Genomic DNA, 14087 nt, shown 5'->3' with positions numbered 1-14087 from the left:
CGACCCAGCCACGGCGCACATCTCGGTGCATCTGCTGATCCCGGGCTGGACCTGGACGGGCCTGATGGGCAACGTCGGGCCGACGGACGAGAAGGATGTCGTCAACAAGCCCGCGGGTGCCTGGTATCCGAGCCAGGTGGCTGATTACTGTGCGCGCGCCCTCGAGAAGGGCTCGTTTTATATCGTGTGTCCTGACGGCGAGACGGATGCGGCGCTGGACCAGGCGCGCATGCGGTGGGGGAGCGACGATGTGATTGAGGGTCGGCCGGCGCTGTCGCGGTGGGAGGCTAGCTGGAAGGATCAAGCGGCGAAGTGGATTGAAGAGGAGGCGGCGAAAAGGAGGGCATCATAATGCGGCTTGAATGAAGCGGAGGAGACTAATATTGAGATTCGGTAGTATATATTTGTGTAAATGACAATTCATTTAAGCATTCAGCACTCTCAGGACGAACAGATAAACAAATAACGTCAAGAAAGCTTCTTTACCTGATAGTGTTATATCACATACTATATACCTCTAGAAAGCAAGATTTCATAGTAGAATTCTACAGATTAAGTCCTTATACTGGTCCAGGCTGAGAATTTTCCTCACTAACCAGATATATCAGACAGAAGAGGGTTGATAAATTTTAATGGATATTAAAAAATATAGTTAACAGAAAAAAAGATATAAAGTGTATTTTTTTTTGCTTTAAAAAAATATTTTAGTATACGATGACACGGTTAGCGGGGCGCCGGAAACGGCCGTCTACCAACCGCGCTCCTCCACCCGCTTCACTGCCTGCCCTCTTGGGATTGATCCCTCCCGATCTGGTTTAGCGCTTCCACATTCGGCATGGTGCGCCCTCTTGCCGCTTTCCCTACATCGCAACTCACTGAGGGCGCGCATATAAAGCTGATGTGCGTCCCTCTTAATCCCAAGTCCTTATTATTATTTATTATTCTTCCATTTTAGAGACCGTTTTTCAGTCAAAGACTATGCACGGTCTGCCTATTACCTAAGCAATAGGACTTAGTAGCGAGTGACTAAATACATGCAGAAATTGGTTAGGCTATAGTCCAGTCATCTGTGGTATCATTATTATTATTATTATTATTCTTCCATTTTAGAGAGCGTTTTTGTTACGCGCTGGGTCCAACCGTAGTCGTCGATACTTAACAGTGGTGGTTAGGGAAGGATCAAGGAGTCTTTCTGACTCTATGTCGTTCACGAGCACGCGACGGTCTAACTGACCCGGGTCTCCTCTCCTTGAGACAACGGCCTACCTGGCGAAGGGCTCTTCCTCGAACGACCTCTCACAAGTGTAAAAGGGGTCTTGCAGGGACACACAATAAGTAGAAGCTCTCCAAAGTAAGAATAACAACAACGACTAGGTCAGAGGCAACGCCTACTAGAGCTATACCGAAGTATACCACTAGTAGTAAGAAGTCTTACTGACCCCCAGAGTAAGTATCTTAGTAACGAGTTGTATTGGATGAATGAATTGAGCGCGAGTAAGGAAAGAACTAAATACATGACCAGAATTCTTCTTCCTTTTATAACCTTGTCATCATACTTCCTCATCATACCTTCCATCTGGTATATTCCTTTGGTAGATCATACCATCATACCAGTCCGTTCTTCTTGGTATACTGGTATACTGGTCACGTGATCTTGTGCTTGCCCTGTTGCTGCCTTGCGGGGTTTTAGTTTCATCCTGCATTGCTGTGTTGGACAGCGTCATTTCTTGTTGGTCCATAACACTACCTAGGCAGTAGGGCTTAGTAGCTAATATCTATATACAGGTGGGTTATGCTATAGACCAGTCAACAGTGGGAACCTTCTATGAGGGACAGAAATATCAGTAGTATAATATGAATGAAAAGTCAAGCAGGAACGTGCAAGAAAGATAGAGTGTCTAGCAGAAAGTTGCCAGCAGAAAGTTGCCAGCAGAGAGTAATTACGAACCGCAGCAAGAAGGGCCAGTGGCAATGCCTCCCTAAAAAAAAATAGATGTAATATGTAGCTCGCCATTCTCCAAGATGATTCGTTATTTCAGATGTAAGACGAGGACCTGGGAATTACGCCTCTGGGTTAGTTTCGCCCCTTCGGGCATGGTGCCCCCCGTAAGCCTGGCGGTAACACCGCCTTGCCGTCGCCCACACATAAGACTGCGACCTCTCGCTGTTCTAACCATGCCCCCTCCCACTCTTTCATTCTCCCGTCCTTTATTCTGTACCAGTCCCTTCATTTTTGTGGTTCGTCGCCATGCGTCGCCTGTCCGTCTCGTCGCCCGTCCTCCCGCGTCACGTGGCCCGGATCATAGTTGATCCGGCGTCGACCAGGAGCTGATCGCTAGGGGGTTTCGCCCACCTCGCTCTCACCACCTAAGGAGATATCAAGATAAGAAGAATATAGTGATTCTTAGGCTTCATTTCCATTCTTTCTCCTTCCAATGAGCTTTGGCTCGTAGCCAACAGAACTGACGAAGCTTTTTAATTTTATTCTGGATCTGTTTCCATGAGTATTACAGGCGGCTGGAGTAAGGGCTTCATTGGTCCTATCTGGAAATCATTTCCAGCAGACGGCTGTGGCGAAGAGACACTTCCGGCATTTGCTCTTGGTGGTAGCAGTTCTGAATGGTCTGCTGCATAGCTCTTTCCTCACAATTCTTGTTTACAGGGTATTTTATCAATCTTTCCTGCACGGTATTACACTAGGCCGGGTCCCAGGAACAGGTCCTTTGTTGTTGGAGGAATCTGTCACGTGCCTCACCGCCTGGGACGGGATTTCCCAGTTGATCCATTCGTCATCCACTCTATCTTGTTGCCTAGGCTATCCTCGAGGTCCCCAGGTTGGGATCCAACATCCACTTCGCAGTTTCCTTGCTTTGACTCGACTCACTAGCGATTACTAGCATAGGCGAAACCCACAGGGAAAATTGGAGTCATGAGTTATGTTCATATCTTCCGCGTCCAATCAACACTCTTGGCACCTGCCCGATTAATGGAAAGGCCTTAATCCTTCTTACTGTTTTCGTTCCTGTGATTCCAGGTCTTTTGCACAAGTTTCAAGCACCAATCATGTCTACTTGGCTTGGGAAAGTCACCAATTTCCTACCTCAATCAAGTTCACCTCCGCAACCATCAACTCGGCAAGACAATCAACGGGAAAAGAAGACAGTCCTTATGACTCTAGGAGGGTGTACCTTCACAAGTGCAAATGGACGATATAAATGTCCATGTGAAGTTGCGTCCTATATTTCGAGCACTGGAGCGATCGAAATGAACGCGTTATGCGCAGACTGTCAGCATTCTCTATCTGTGCATGCTGACTACGGTAACACTATTGTTCCCCTCGACTCATGGCGAGTTGGAATTCTGATGCTTGTTTATAGCACGACCTCATCTTTCAACTGCATTAGGCCATGGCCTTGCATCAGTGACATCATCTCCTCGCAAACAGCATTCTGCTTCCCAGTCATTGTGTTTCACGGAACATCCTGACCTATGCCCACGGCATCGAACCGTCGAGACACTTGCCCGTCTCCTTGATGAGAACATGGTGATGCATGTGCGAGGTACGCCTGCATCAGGGAAGTCAACTCTTGCGAGACTTCTATACCAGTTCCTCGCTGAGAAGCAAGAAGTTATACTCATGGATACCTGGGATAATAAGATGTCTGCGACAGAGTACCTCGCAAAGGAGTGTCGTGACCGCGGCTATATCGGGGTGCAGGCATCTGATATCCTAGCAAGTAACTTCGTCTTCATTATAGACGAAGCGCAGCAGACCTACGTCAATCCCCATCTGTGGTATAGCGTGATCAAGTTTCAGAGCCAGCGGCAAGCAGGCCCTCGTTTCTGCCTTTTCAGTTCTTATGGCAGCCCAACAATAGGTGCCCCTGACTACCCTGAAGCTACAACGCCGCCAGTCCTTTCCTTGAGCCAACGAGTCTCCCTCACAGTGTCTCGCAATTCAGACGCGCCAGATATCTGTCTTTTCTACAACTTGGCTGAGTATAAGGATGTCCTAGACAGATTTTGCAAGCATCCAGCTATCGAGTTTACACTTGATACAGACGTAAAAGATTATCTCTTCTCGCTGACAAATGGCCACCCTGGTGCAATCAGTTCAATTATGGTGTATATCCGTAATGTATGTGCAACATAACCTTTGGAAGTTCTAAATCGAGGACTTTTGCTAATAATATAGTTTCACCGATCTCATCTAAAACAACATCGCATATCGAAAATCACTCTGAAAGATATCCGGGATGCTTTAGACGACGACGATAAACTCTTCTCGTTCCTTGAAGTCCAGCCGGCTGGCAGGTCTCTGCCTTCAAAAACTATCCAACGCGGTGTTATCGATCCGAATGTTGTCTGCGTACTTCTCAATGTTCTGCGGGACGGGAGCGTCACGTTCAACAATGACGACCCGGGAATCGAAACTTGTTTCAGAAATGGCTGGGTGCATACTGAAGTAGTTGAGGGCGGCCAGGTGATTTGCATGTTCCCTTCAGCATTACACGCAAGGTAAAGAGATTTCTTTTCAATTCAGTTCAGGCTCTAATGTAGTCTTAGGTTCGTTGAACACTGCTACGGCCGACTCGATCCTGTCCCATTCCCATTTCAAAAATATCCAACCCTCCAAGATAAGTCTATCTTTATAGCTATGAGAGAGCAGAAAGACACAGCCTTGGACTCCATATTTGAAACCGTGGCCTTGAGCCGAGACGGTAAAGAAAAATAGAAGGGTGCTGAAAATGACCTCCAAAGGTGCCTTGTGGGGCGACACTGGAGGAAGCGCGAGGAGAGGTGACCAACGATGAGATGGTGGCCTACGCTGTGTCTAGCAGAGAGAGCTTGACGGGTGCAACTCAGTGTGCAGTCACTCTTCAGTCATGTGGTTATTCCTTACGGCGGCAAGACTGCCCTGGAAGGCGGGATGTGTAAATGACGCCGTGAACGGGCCTCACTGGCGGTCATTTTCGGCATCGATTTCTCAGGTACTTCTCAGGTACTCATATTCTAATTGTAAAAATGTGCAACTTGAAAGAGGCTCGTTTGAGCCTCCTGGATCTAATATCGGCTCCACACCACACAGCATGTGTCATTTACGTAGACTGAGGACGACTACGAGAAATCAACATCAAAGGCTCAGAACGGACTATAGAAGAGCTCTTTTCGTACTTTACATTCAACAAGCAAGAAGACTTCTACAGAAGACTATGTTAGCAATAAAATATATGGAGTTAGTAATAAAATGTTAGTCACCAGCAATAAAATGTCGGTAGTTAGCAGTCATACCATTAAATGGTAAAACAAAGAAGTAGGAAGGAATGGATCTTGGGATATGGCCAATGAAGAAAATGCCGCATGATGAACACAGACAATGTCTGCTTCGCTGGACGGCTGGTGGAGATAGACGACGCGTCAATGAGCATTGATTTGACTGATTAATGTGGTGTTGACGTTTTGGAGTACTCTTGTATTTTTGAGTGGGAGGTGCCAAGAACTGAAGACATTTTTGCATAAGTTATGCTAAATTATCTCCTCAATATGCGGGGCGACTAATCCTCCACAAGTTGTCCCAGGGGTGGCCCTGACTCCCTCATCCCATTTATGAAGTCGAATGCAACTAGGCTTCTTGTTCCACAACTGAGACAGTAAACAATCTATGCCTTACAGAACAAGGGGTAACTACATGAAGGAGAGAACATCTGGGAAGGTGATCAGGACTTCAAGTCCAAACACTAGTGCAGATCACAGTTAGTGCCAGTTCCTGATGAAAAAGTATCTGAAAGAACAGGCTGGAGTGATAAAAGGCGACGTGCTATCCAAGATGTTATTCATGGGGATATAGGGGAAGACTTTATCCATCCCTACCTGTATAAGGAAGAAGAATGCCTGATGCTGTAATGCAGGATACTCTGTGCAACCCTACCTGAGGGTATCGTCAAGGTGAACCATCCATGTTGGAAAGTACTATGTAGGTATCACAACATGAATCTACCCATCATTGATGCGTTATGCCTTCCTTGGAGTGTGGATGTCTCGTTTCCAATTGATAAGAGAAATTCCAGCGTTCTACCAGTGGGTTCCATCTGTCACTTCAAGGATGAGACTCTTCTACTCACCTATCTCATAATCCTCAAATCTGTCCTACGATTATGCAATTGCCCTGAAAGCTCATTTCTTAATGTAGGTCTGTACTCGTAGCCAAGTCCCTCTTTTTCTCTTTACACGTAGACACAGAAATCAGATTCAAACCTCTCCAAAGAAGATTGTCCATAACTTGGTTCAGAAAGTGCTCTCAGTGGAAGAAGAGGTGTGTTTGTAGTTATATGAACAGAGTAGTATGGACGCATTGTATACTGTCCTGATGCCTCAGGCTCATGGTTAATGACAATGTGGTCCAATTCAGTACTATACACACCTACATTTTCTACGCAAATGCTTGACATACAGAAAAGTCAACCTTCTTGACTATCAACTCGAAACATTCAATGGGAAGGGACGATGGCAATCAAAGTTCCACAGAAGAACAGACCTGTCCCTTTTGTGTCTGTCTAATGCGACCTCTCTATATGCTCCTTGCTCTTTCCCGCTGCGTGTATGAGATAAAAGATTAGTCTTCCCCCCTGAACACTTCTCAAAACACAGACTAATTCTAACTCTCTCTACAGGCTTTGTCATTCTTGCTCTCCACGCCACCAGTAGTCATTGGAGTCTCGAAATAAGTCTGCTTCACATTATCAGCAATGTATTCATTACTCTTCTCACTCTCTTTTTCCTTCCTCGCGGCCGCCGCTGGCGTTCTCGCAGCCCCGTCATCCACGACCAATTCCCTCCATGACGGGGACCAATGGGCCGAATGTAAAGCCCGATTGAATGGTGAATTGCCGTACTACTATCCGCCGGATTTCGAGTTCTCAGGTACTGTGCGTCGATACTATGTGGCGGCTGAAGTAGAGCCTTGGGATTATGCACCGTCAGGTATGTTTGCCTTCTCTCTTTCCTTCTTTCTTCTGTTTCAATGCTCATGTTTCTGGACAATAGGCTGGGACAACTGGCTCGGTGTACCGATGAATAAATCCTTCCGCGCTCAGACTTGGGGATACATCGCATCCAACACTAGCATCGGAACGAAGTACGACAAGGCTTTATACTTTGGATACACAGATGCCACCTTTGAGGAGAGAACAGAAAATCCTGACTGGCTGGGGTTCCAGGGGCCGATACTTCGCGCTGAAGTCGGAGATATGATCGAGGTTGGTCATGCTCCCTTGATGTACTCGTCAGCATGCTAACTTTCAGCAGATCATGTTCGTCAACAAGATGGATGAGTTCTTCTCGAGCATGCATAGCATGGGACTTTTTTACACCAAGGATTCTGAAGGAAGCGTATACTACAATGGGACCAGCAGTGTTACCATTGGAGACGCTGTTCCTCCTGGAGGATGCTTTGTCTATAAATGGTATTTGGCCTTTTGTCTCTGACTTGTTCTCAAGTTCCGTGGCATCATGGTTCGACTTGGCTCACAGTGATATGCTCTGAATAGGCTCGTTACACCAGTCTCTGCTCCTAATCATGGCCTCGAGAGCAGACTCTTTTCCTACCACCCGTACGTCAGCATGTACCAAGACCAGGACGCGGGCGGGTTCGGGCCTGTTATCATCTACAATCCGGGGAAGATGGAGAGCGTGATGTCGCAGAACCGTGAATTTGTCCTTCTTTATTCCGACAACCAGGAAAGCAACTCCTTCCTCGCCTTGCACAACGTCCGCAAATACCTCCCTGGAATGGCTTCGCAGGTCGCGAACTTGTCGTATCAGTACCCCGACCTGAGTTCTGAGGCTGCAAATCGTAGCATTTGGTATCCTCAATTCATCAATACACCAAAGACCAATGTCACGAGTGGAATGGCGGCCAATTTCTTCCCTGTAAGTCACTTCGCTCTATGCTTTCGTATGTTCAAGCGAACAATTACTGACATATGTGGGATCTCCAGATCAACGGCTTTATCTATGCCAACAATCCTCCTTTCGAAATGTGTGTCGGAGACAGCGTCATCTGGTACATCTATGACATGGGTTTCGACACACATGTCTTCCATATGCATGGTGAGAACGTTTACGACCCTGTCAGCAATACCACTACTGCCACCGTCACCATGAATCCGGGCCAGATGCAGACTTACTGGTTGACTGCATCCAATCCCGGATGGTGGCAATTGATTTGCCATTTTAACACACATCTCGCTAAGGGTATGGAGGCCAACTACATTGTCTACGGTCCCCCGTATGGGGATTGCCCTCTCGAGCCGTTGAAGAAGGCCTAGCTGCATTCTGCAGACTCTGCTATCCTCTATTCTCCTAGTTTTATTATTAGTATAGTAGTACTAACGAGGAATTGTGACTACTCATTCTTGACTCTTCAGATGACGAACATAAGGTGGTATAAACGTAGCTAGTAATAACAGAAGAGTTTACTATACTCATGTCTGGTTGAACGCATTGGCTTTCGACCATGTCGACCCAGCTAGGCTGGTTAGGAGGATGGCAGAGCTAGGGATTGATGGGGATTTAACCCGCTGGGTACGGTCATTCCTAGCGGATCGGAGGGTCCAGCTAGTGATTGATGGCCATCAGGGCCTAGAGAACCCTATTAGCTCAGGGGTCCCCCAGGGCTCCCCAGTCTCCCCAATCCTCTTCGTGATCTATATAAGTGGGGTCGTTGAAGCCGTAGAGGCAGCAGTCCCTGGGATAAGGGCCTTATCATTTGCAGATGATATAGGCCTTATAGCCCTGGGGAACTCAGTGGATCAAGCCTGCAGGCAGCTTCAGCAGGCAGGGGAAGCAGCCATAACCTGGGGGCAGGCTAACACAGTCCAGTTCGATGCCGAGAAGACAGAGGCGACCCTATTTACCCGGAAACGAGGCCGGGAACTTAGGGCTCAGGTCCAACGGGCAAGGATATCTATAGGAGCTCATCAGGTCTCATTCAACCAGGATGCTACTCGATGGCTAGGCATATGGCTAGATACAGGCTGACCCTAAAGACCCACTACCAGACCTGCCTCCGTAAAGCCCGGATGGCAGAGGCACGGGTTCGAGCCAGCTGAGTACGAAGCTGATATCCCGCACCATATCGATTCTGAAATCCATCCTGCTCTGTCTGCAACTGCAATTCCTCCTTTTCCCTATCACTGCGAACCCGGGAAAGTTGTTGAAGTGTTTCATCTGACATTTGCCCTAGCCACTGTATTGATCCAGACCCAGTGATTATATGCGTTGCCGATATTAGATCTCCGATGGTTTACACAACCAGTTGATGCGAATTGTCAGCTGAAACGATATCCTCGAATTCATTGGTCCGGGCACTTTCCGCCAGATTACACGTGTCGGCGCAAATTGCCAGACATTGGGCAACGCTGTCTTTTTCTTCCTTGATGTATTTTAGCTCGGCAGCACCTTCATTCGATATTTCCACACCCTGTTGTGAAAGGGCTTTTAATCTGTCATTCGGCTCCTTCAGCCGGGCCTTAAGTTCTGCCGAGTTTGTAGCAAGTCTGCTTTTGAAGTCTGCGAGTATGGTGCCTGTCATCTTCTGCGCTCGGTGAGGATCGGAACCAGCAGCCGTTTCATGTTCCAGGAGTATCCTTCCATCAGCATGGCTATCGCGTGGGAGGCGCGGTGGGATGCCCTCTATATAATTAGAGACCTGGGCACAGATCACGAGAAACTGCTCTGTGCTTTCCTTTTCCTCTTTAATTTCTCTCAGCTCCAAAATATCCGTATTTTGAACAGGTCCGTCAGGTAACTGGAGTGTCTTCACCCTTTCTTCCATTTCTTGTAAGTGATCTTGGAGATCGGAAGTTGCTTCCGCGATCATCTGCTTGTATTCATTAAGAACATTGATGGTGACAGCGGCTTGGCGACTAGATGACATGAGTAGAACCTGGTCAGCCCACGATCATTGCGCTCGACACAGTGAAACATACAAGGTTGCACCCCTTAGAGCAATACTGATGGTAGCCTTGTAACCTGCTAGTGTGATCTTGAGGTTCGTGATATCCCCCCCCCCAAATATACTGCAATCTCGCCCAATCACGAAAACTTGTTCTTTGCCTGTCTAAATGTGCTGCACATCTATTGATCACATCTTCGAATTCCCGGCAAATTTTACCCGCACCGCAGCAAAGGTAGCTTCAATGCAACCAACGTAGCCTCGTTATCTGCGGTCACCTGTTGTAGTGCATCAAGAGCTTGACTCAGGGCCTCGAGCTCTTCTCGGAGTTCTCGGATCGTCCGTTTAGTGCTCTTGAAGCTTTCAACTACTTGGTAGAGCGACTTCTGGTCTGGAGGGCAAAACCAGCTAGCGCTACCAAGCTGGAAGCAACAGAAAGCACTTACGCCATGGAAAAAAATGTAAAGTGAACAAATAAGGGAGCAGTTTGTATGGCAAGGGGATCACCATCTGACAAGGTAAGGACAGGACACCAGTAATAAGATATAGTCTTGCAGCGATGGGGATTTAGGTGTATAAGTAATAGGCCTATTTGATGTTCATCGCTCAGCCAGATTAAATTACTGCCGGCAACGCGCTTGTTAAGATGGTTTTGTGCTCATCCCAGTTGTTAGTGTGACCAAGTGCGGGGTATGGTTGGGCATTGTCAAATCATGTAATATCATCCTCAGCGAATGAGTGCTTTTGACTTCCATCCAGGCCCTCTTGCCTATTATACATGATTTTAAATGCATTCCTACCCACAGTGGTTACATATAACATCTCAACCTGTATTATGCCTGACATGTACTACGATATAGCACAAGTTCCGGAGCCTCTACATTAAGACAAACATAACAAGTCATACTCATTAAAGTGCCGCGGGAAATGGGTCAAACATCAACATCCTTTATACTTCACAGAGAAAAATGAGTCAGTGGCCATTTTATCAGATTCATGGGACTTATTGCAAGGGATCGAATGTCTGCGTCTCAATTTGATTTTAAGATGAGAAAAAGATCACTCATTTTTCATTGACAGACATTAAGCTACTTGGATTCCTATCCTCAAATCTGTGTCGTTGAAGGGGAAAAAAGGAACTGATTGAAATCTAGATAAGAACACAAAACACAACAAGACTGGAAAGGAGTTTTTGTCACATAAACTGAATGAAAAAAGAGGTATACGTAGAAAGCATCGATGTGACATCGACAAGCAAAATGTGTCTTGTGCACCAGAGAGCATGTAAATGGTACTGTTCCAGAGTCCTGCCCTGGCTGTGCAGTGCTATGATCTATCACAAGTAAACGCGCAATGAGAAAAGCAAGAGCATGTAAGAGGAGCGAGGTCTGGCTATGGGCCTCGACGCAATCAACCAGCTTATAGAACATGCAAAATGCATTAATTGATTTTCTTATAGTAGCCCACAGATAATTACCTGGGCATCAATATGGATACCCACACTATACTATCGAATAAAGGTATTAATACTGGCATACTGCAATATCACATTCTGGAGCTCATCTATTATATCTGCTATCTAACCAGATACTCCTATTAGCAATACTTGCTAAGATGCAAAGAAATAGGGCAGGGGGAAGCTTACAGCTATCATTGAATACCTTAGCTGCTCCATATTAAAGGCCATATGGCTTTATAACCTGTTCAAAGCCTATAATTTCACCTCCCCATTTTATCCAGTACCAGACGGTTGCCAACGATAGTTGCTAATCAACAGTAATCAACCCTATCTACTTCCTGAATTGCCAGGCAGATCACAAACTGATCTAATATCTCATCCTTTAACTTCAATTCCTGCTAGTTGAGCCCATTTAAATAAAATGCTAAGGCTGTATAAATTCTCTGGGCAGTTTATAACTGGGCTGTTAACGGATATATTCTTAAAGGCTCCAATCTGGAATAACATGCCTAGGAGGAAGATGTAGGGGCTAAGGACCAAGGTCGGGTCATAGATGATCTCAGGGATAGGGAAAGTATTCCTGCTCAGTATAATCAGCCCGAGGTCCATATGGGAGACCTCCCCTTTTCTTAATACTGCTCAGAAGAGCAGGTTAGTGAACCAATAGAAATTTAGCCGACCAGTAGGAGACAGCAAGGAGATCACAAACAACAAAAAAAAGGAAGAGGAGGAGGAGGAGGAGGAGGAGGAGGAGGGTAATACACAGCTCCTTCTTGCCCAGAAACGTCTCTGTAAACTCTGGTATTAGGTAAATGAACAGTTAAGGATGCCCCCCATCTGGATCACGGATCAGGTTTAACTGGAGGTACCGATAGCAAAGGTCCAACAGCATCTATAGATGGCTACCAGTAATGGTGGCCAGCTGGCAGAAGGGCAGCAGCTCGATCTGGAGCCAGCTATAGGTAAATATCATCTTAGTTATTATAAGAAGAACTCAGGCAAACTCTACCATATCTTTTGATATATATGGTTGCTTTTAGTTAGCGCTCAAAGAGGAGCTTCTTTTCTTTTGCAACAATCATAAGTACCTACTGATCATCAGCCAGGGCCTAGCATCCTGGGAGGATAAGAACTATTGCTTACATCCTCTACCTTTATAATGGTCATCTTGTCGAGCCTGTGCCCGACTTCATGCTTATAGACTAGATGCCAATACTTCCAGAAGGTCTCTAATGAGCTCTTATATTTGATTCCAGGAGTCCTGTATCCATTCTTGCCCCATTATTGGTTACAATGCTAGCTGAAAAAGCCTTTAAGGTATCGGACAGTCTCCTCAGGCTCAAAGAGCGAGTAGAAGCACTCGACAGGATCACAGCTCTGAAATCGACAGAATCTGGCCAGACACAAAGTAGGCGATATTAGCTTCAATGGAACATGACGCTGAAGTTATGCTTCTTACCGGTCCTAATAGTCCCTTGTCTCCTCCAGCTTCTTCTGAGTCTTAGGACTATACCGTTGCTGTCGGAGCTGGGAGACATCCAGACGGTCAGCCTCCGCGAGGTGTGACAGCGTGGCAAGAAGCTATATAAGCAAGAGCAGTACGAAGACTTATGGCTTCGTATCCTAGTCTTTTGCCGGTAGTGCAGCGGTATGGCTCCTAGAATGCTCCCTAGGAGCCACGCCGTGGCACGAGGTAGTACTCCGGGGGATGCTGCTCTTCATCGTCGTAGAAGGCGTCATCATCTGAACTGTCATCCGAATCATCATCTGAATCGTCACGGTTTGGCTCCGTATCACTGTCGGAGGAATCATTGGAAGGATTGTTCGAGAAGATGTCTGGGAGGTCGGTCCTGGCATCGCTCTCGTTATCAGAGAGAGTGACATGCTTATCGGACTCAAAGTCACGAGGCATGATTACTATGAGGCCTTTCAATCCCGGGGTGCTAAAGGGCAGGAACAAAGAGTGAACTACAAGAGCAAGCGAGACAAGAAACAGGAGTCTTAAAGGACAAGGGAAACTCTATCTAACTAGTCATATGGGAGGAAGGCTGTATAGATAAGTGACAAGAAGGGTGTCCAGCAGTCAGGACTAGAGGAAGAGGAACATTTGTTCCTCCAGAGCTGGGATGAGCATTCTTAAATAGAACGGGCATAGTGCTCAAAAGAGGCACGCAGAATCGCAGCGAATGATTGCACTATAGAGGGGAGCCAGTTTTGGCTCCCCTCCCCTCAAAAAAGACGGTCATTACTAGGGGAGCACTGCAGCAGGCAATAGCAGGGTGAGTAAGGTAAGTGAATGAATGGATGAATGTCACAGACACGAATTGAGGGTAGACGAAGAAAAACAACCCCACAACTAAGCTAACAGTGTGAAGGATACAAAAAAACACGTCTTTTTTAGCGCGTCATTCGGCTCAGAGAGGCCTCTGAGCCCCTAAAAACCACCATGGAACCTCCCGATCCCCATGGTGGTGGTGTTATTCACGCGTCACCCCCGGCAAACGGCCACGCGGTAAGCCAGCTCACGGAAATCCTGGAGGTACCAGACACCCCAACCCCAAGCCGATGGAACATCACTGGACCTCTAGGGCTTGATATGAATGAGAATGATCAGGAAAATGACCCAAAAACCGAAGCAGAACCCTCGAAAGGCACTAGAATCCTAGGGAATAG

The 14087-nt window shown here is 46.7% G+C and overlaps 6 protein-coding genes across 6 annotated transcripts; 3 read left to right on the top strand and 3 right to left on the bottom strand.

Annotated features, from left to right (window-relative positions):
• Positions 1-352, top strand: T310_7234 (uncharacterized protein; the record flags this gene model as incomplete). The annotated part of the gene is made up of 1 exon (XM_013469972.1): positions 1-352. A coding segment is annotated over one exon (352 nt), but the record flags the coding sequence as incomplete, so codon positions are not given.
• Positions 353-1296: 944 nt separating this feature from the next.
• T310_7233 (uncharacterized protein) lies at positions 1297-1724 on the bottom strand (the record flags this gene model as incomplete). The annotated part of the gene is made up of 3 exons (XM_013469971.1): positions 1297-1397; positions 1436-1506; positions 1570-1724. The coding sequence occupies 3 exons, from the start codon at positions 1722-1724 to the stop codon at positions 1297-1299; spliced, it is 327 nt and encodes a 108-aa protein (XP_013325425.1).
• A 1540-nt stretch (positions 1725-3264) lies between these two features.
• Positions 3265-4735, top strand: T310_7232 (uncharacterized protein; the record flags this gene model as incomplete). Its single annotated transcript, XM_013469970.1, has 4 exons — positions 3265-3319; positions 3378-4138; positions 4196-4518; positions 4567-4735. 4 exons carry the CDS (start codon positions 3265-3267, stop codon positions 4733-4735), a joined length of 1308 nt encoding a protein of 435 aa, XP_013325424.1.
• Positions 4736-6746: 2011 nt separating this feature from the next.
• Positions 6747-8327, top strand: T310_7231 (Multicopper oxidase; the record flags this gene model as incomplete). Its single annotated transcript, XM_013469969.1, has 5 exons — positions 6747-6981; positions 7045-7256; positions 7306-7463; positions 7548-7929; positions 7998-8327. 5 exons carry the CDS (start codon positions 6747-6749, stop codon positions 8325-8327), a joined length of 1317 nt encoding a protein of 438 aa, XP_013325423.1.
• A 977-nt stretch (positions 8328-9304) lies between these two features.
• T310_7230 (Uncharacterized protein) lies at positions 9305-10406 on the bottom strand (the record flags this gene model as incomplete). Its single annotated transcript, XM_013469968.1, has 4 exons — positions 9305-9926; positions 9990-10079; positions 10175-10369; positions 10402-10406. 4 exons carry the CDS (start codon positions 10404-10406, stop codon positions 9305-9307), a joined length of 912 nt encoding a protein of 303 aa, XP_013325422.1.
• Positions 10407-12643: 2237 nt separating this feature from the next.
• Positions 12644-13326, bottom strand: T310_7229 (uncharacterized protein; the record flags this gene model as incomplete). The annotated part of the gene is made up of 3 exons (XM_013469967.1): positions 12644-12807; positions 12874-12995; positions 13115-13326. The coding sequence occupies 3 exons, from the start codon at positions 13324-13326 to the stop codon at positions 12644-12646; spliced, it is 498 nt and encodes a 165-aa protein (XP_013325421.1).
• Between the last annotated feature and the right edge of the window lie 761 nt (positions 13327-14087).

This window comes from Rasamsonia emersonii (genome assembly GCF_000968595.1).
Source record: "Rasamsonia emersonii CBS 393.64 chromosome Unknown ctg1118621760520, whole genome shotgun sequence".
In the NCBI taxonomy this organism is placed as follows: Eukaryota; Fungi; Ascomycota; class Eurotiomycetes; order Eurotiales; family Trichocomaceae; genus Rasamsonia; species Rasamsonia emersonii.
This window is presented reverse-complemented; position numbering and strand designations above follow the sequence as displayed.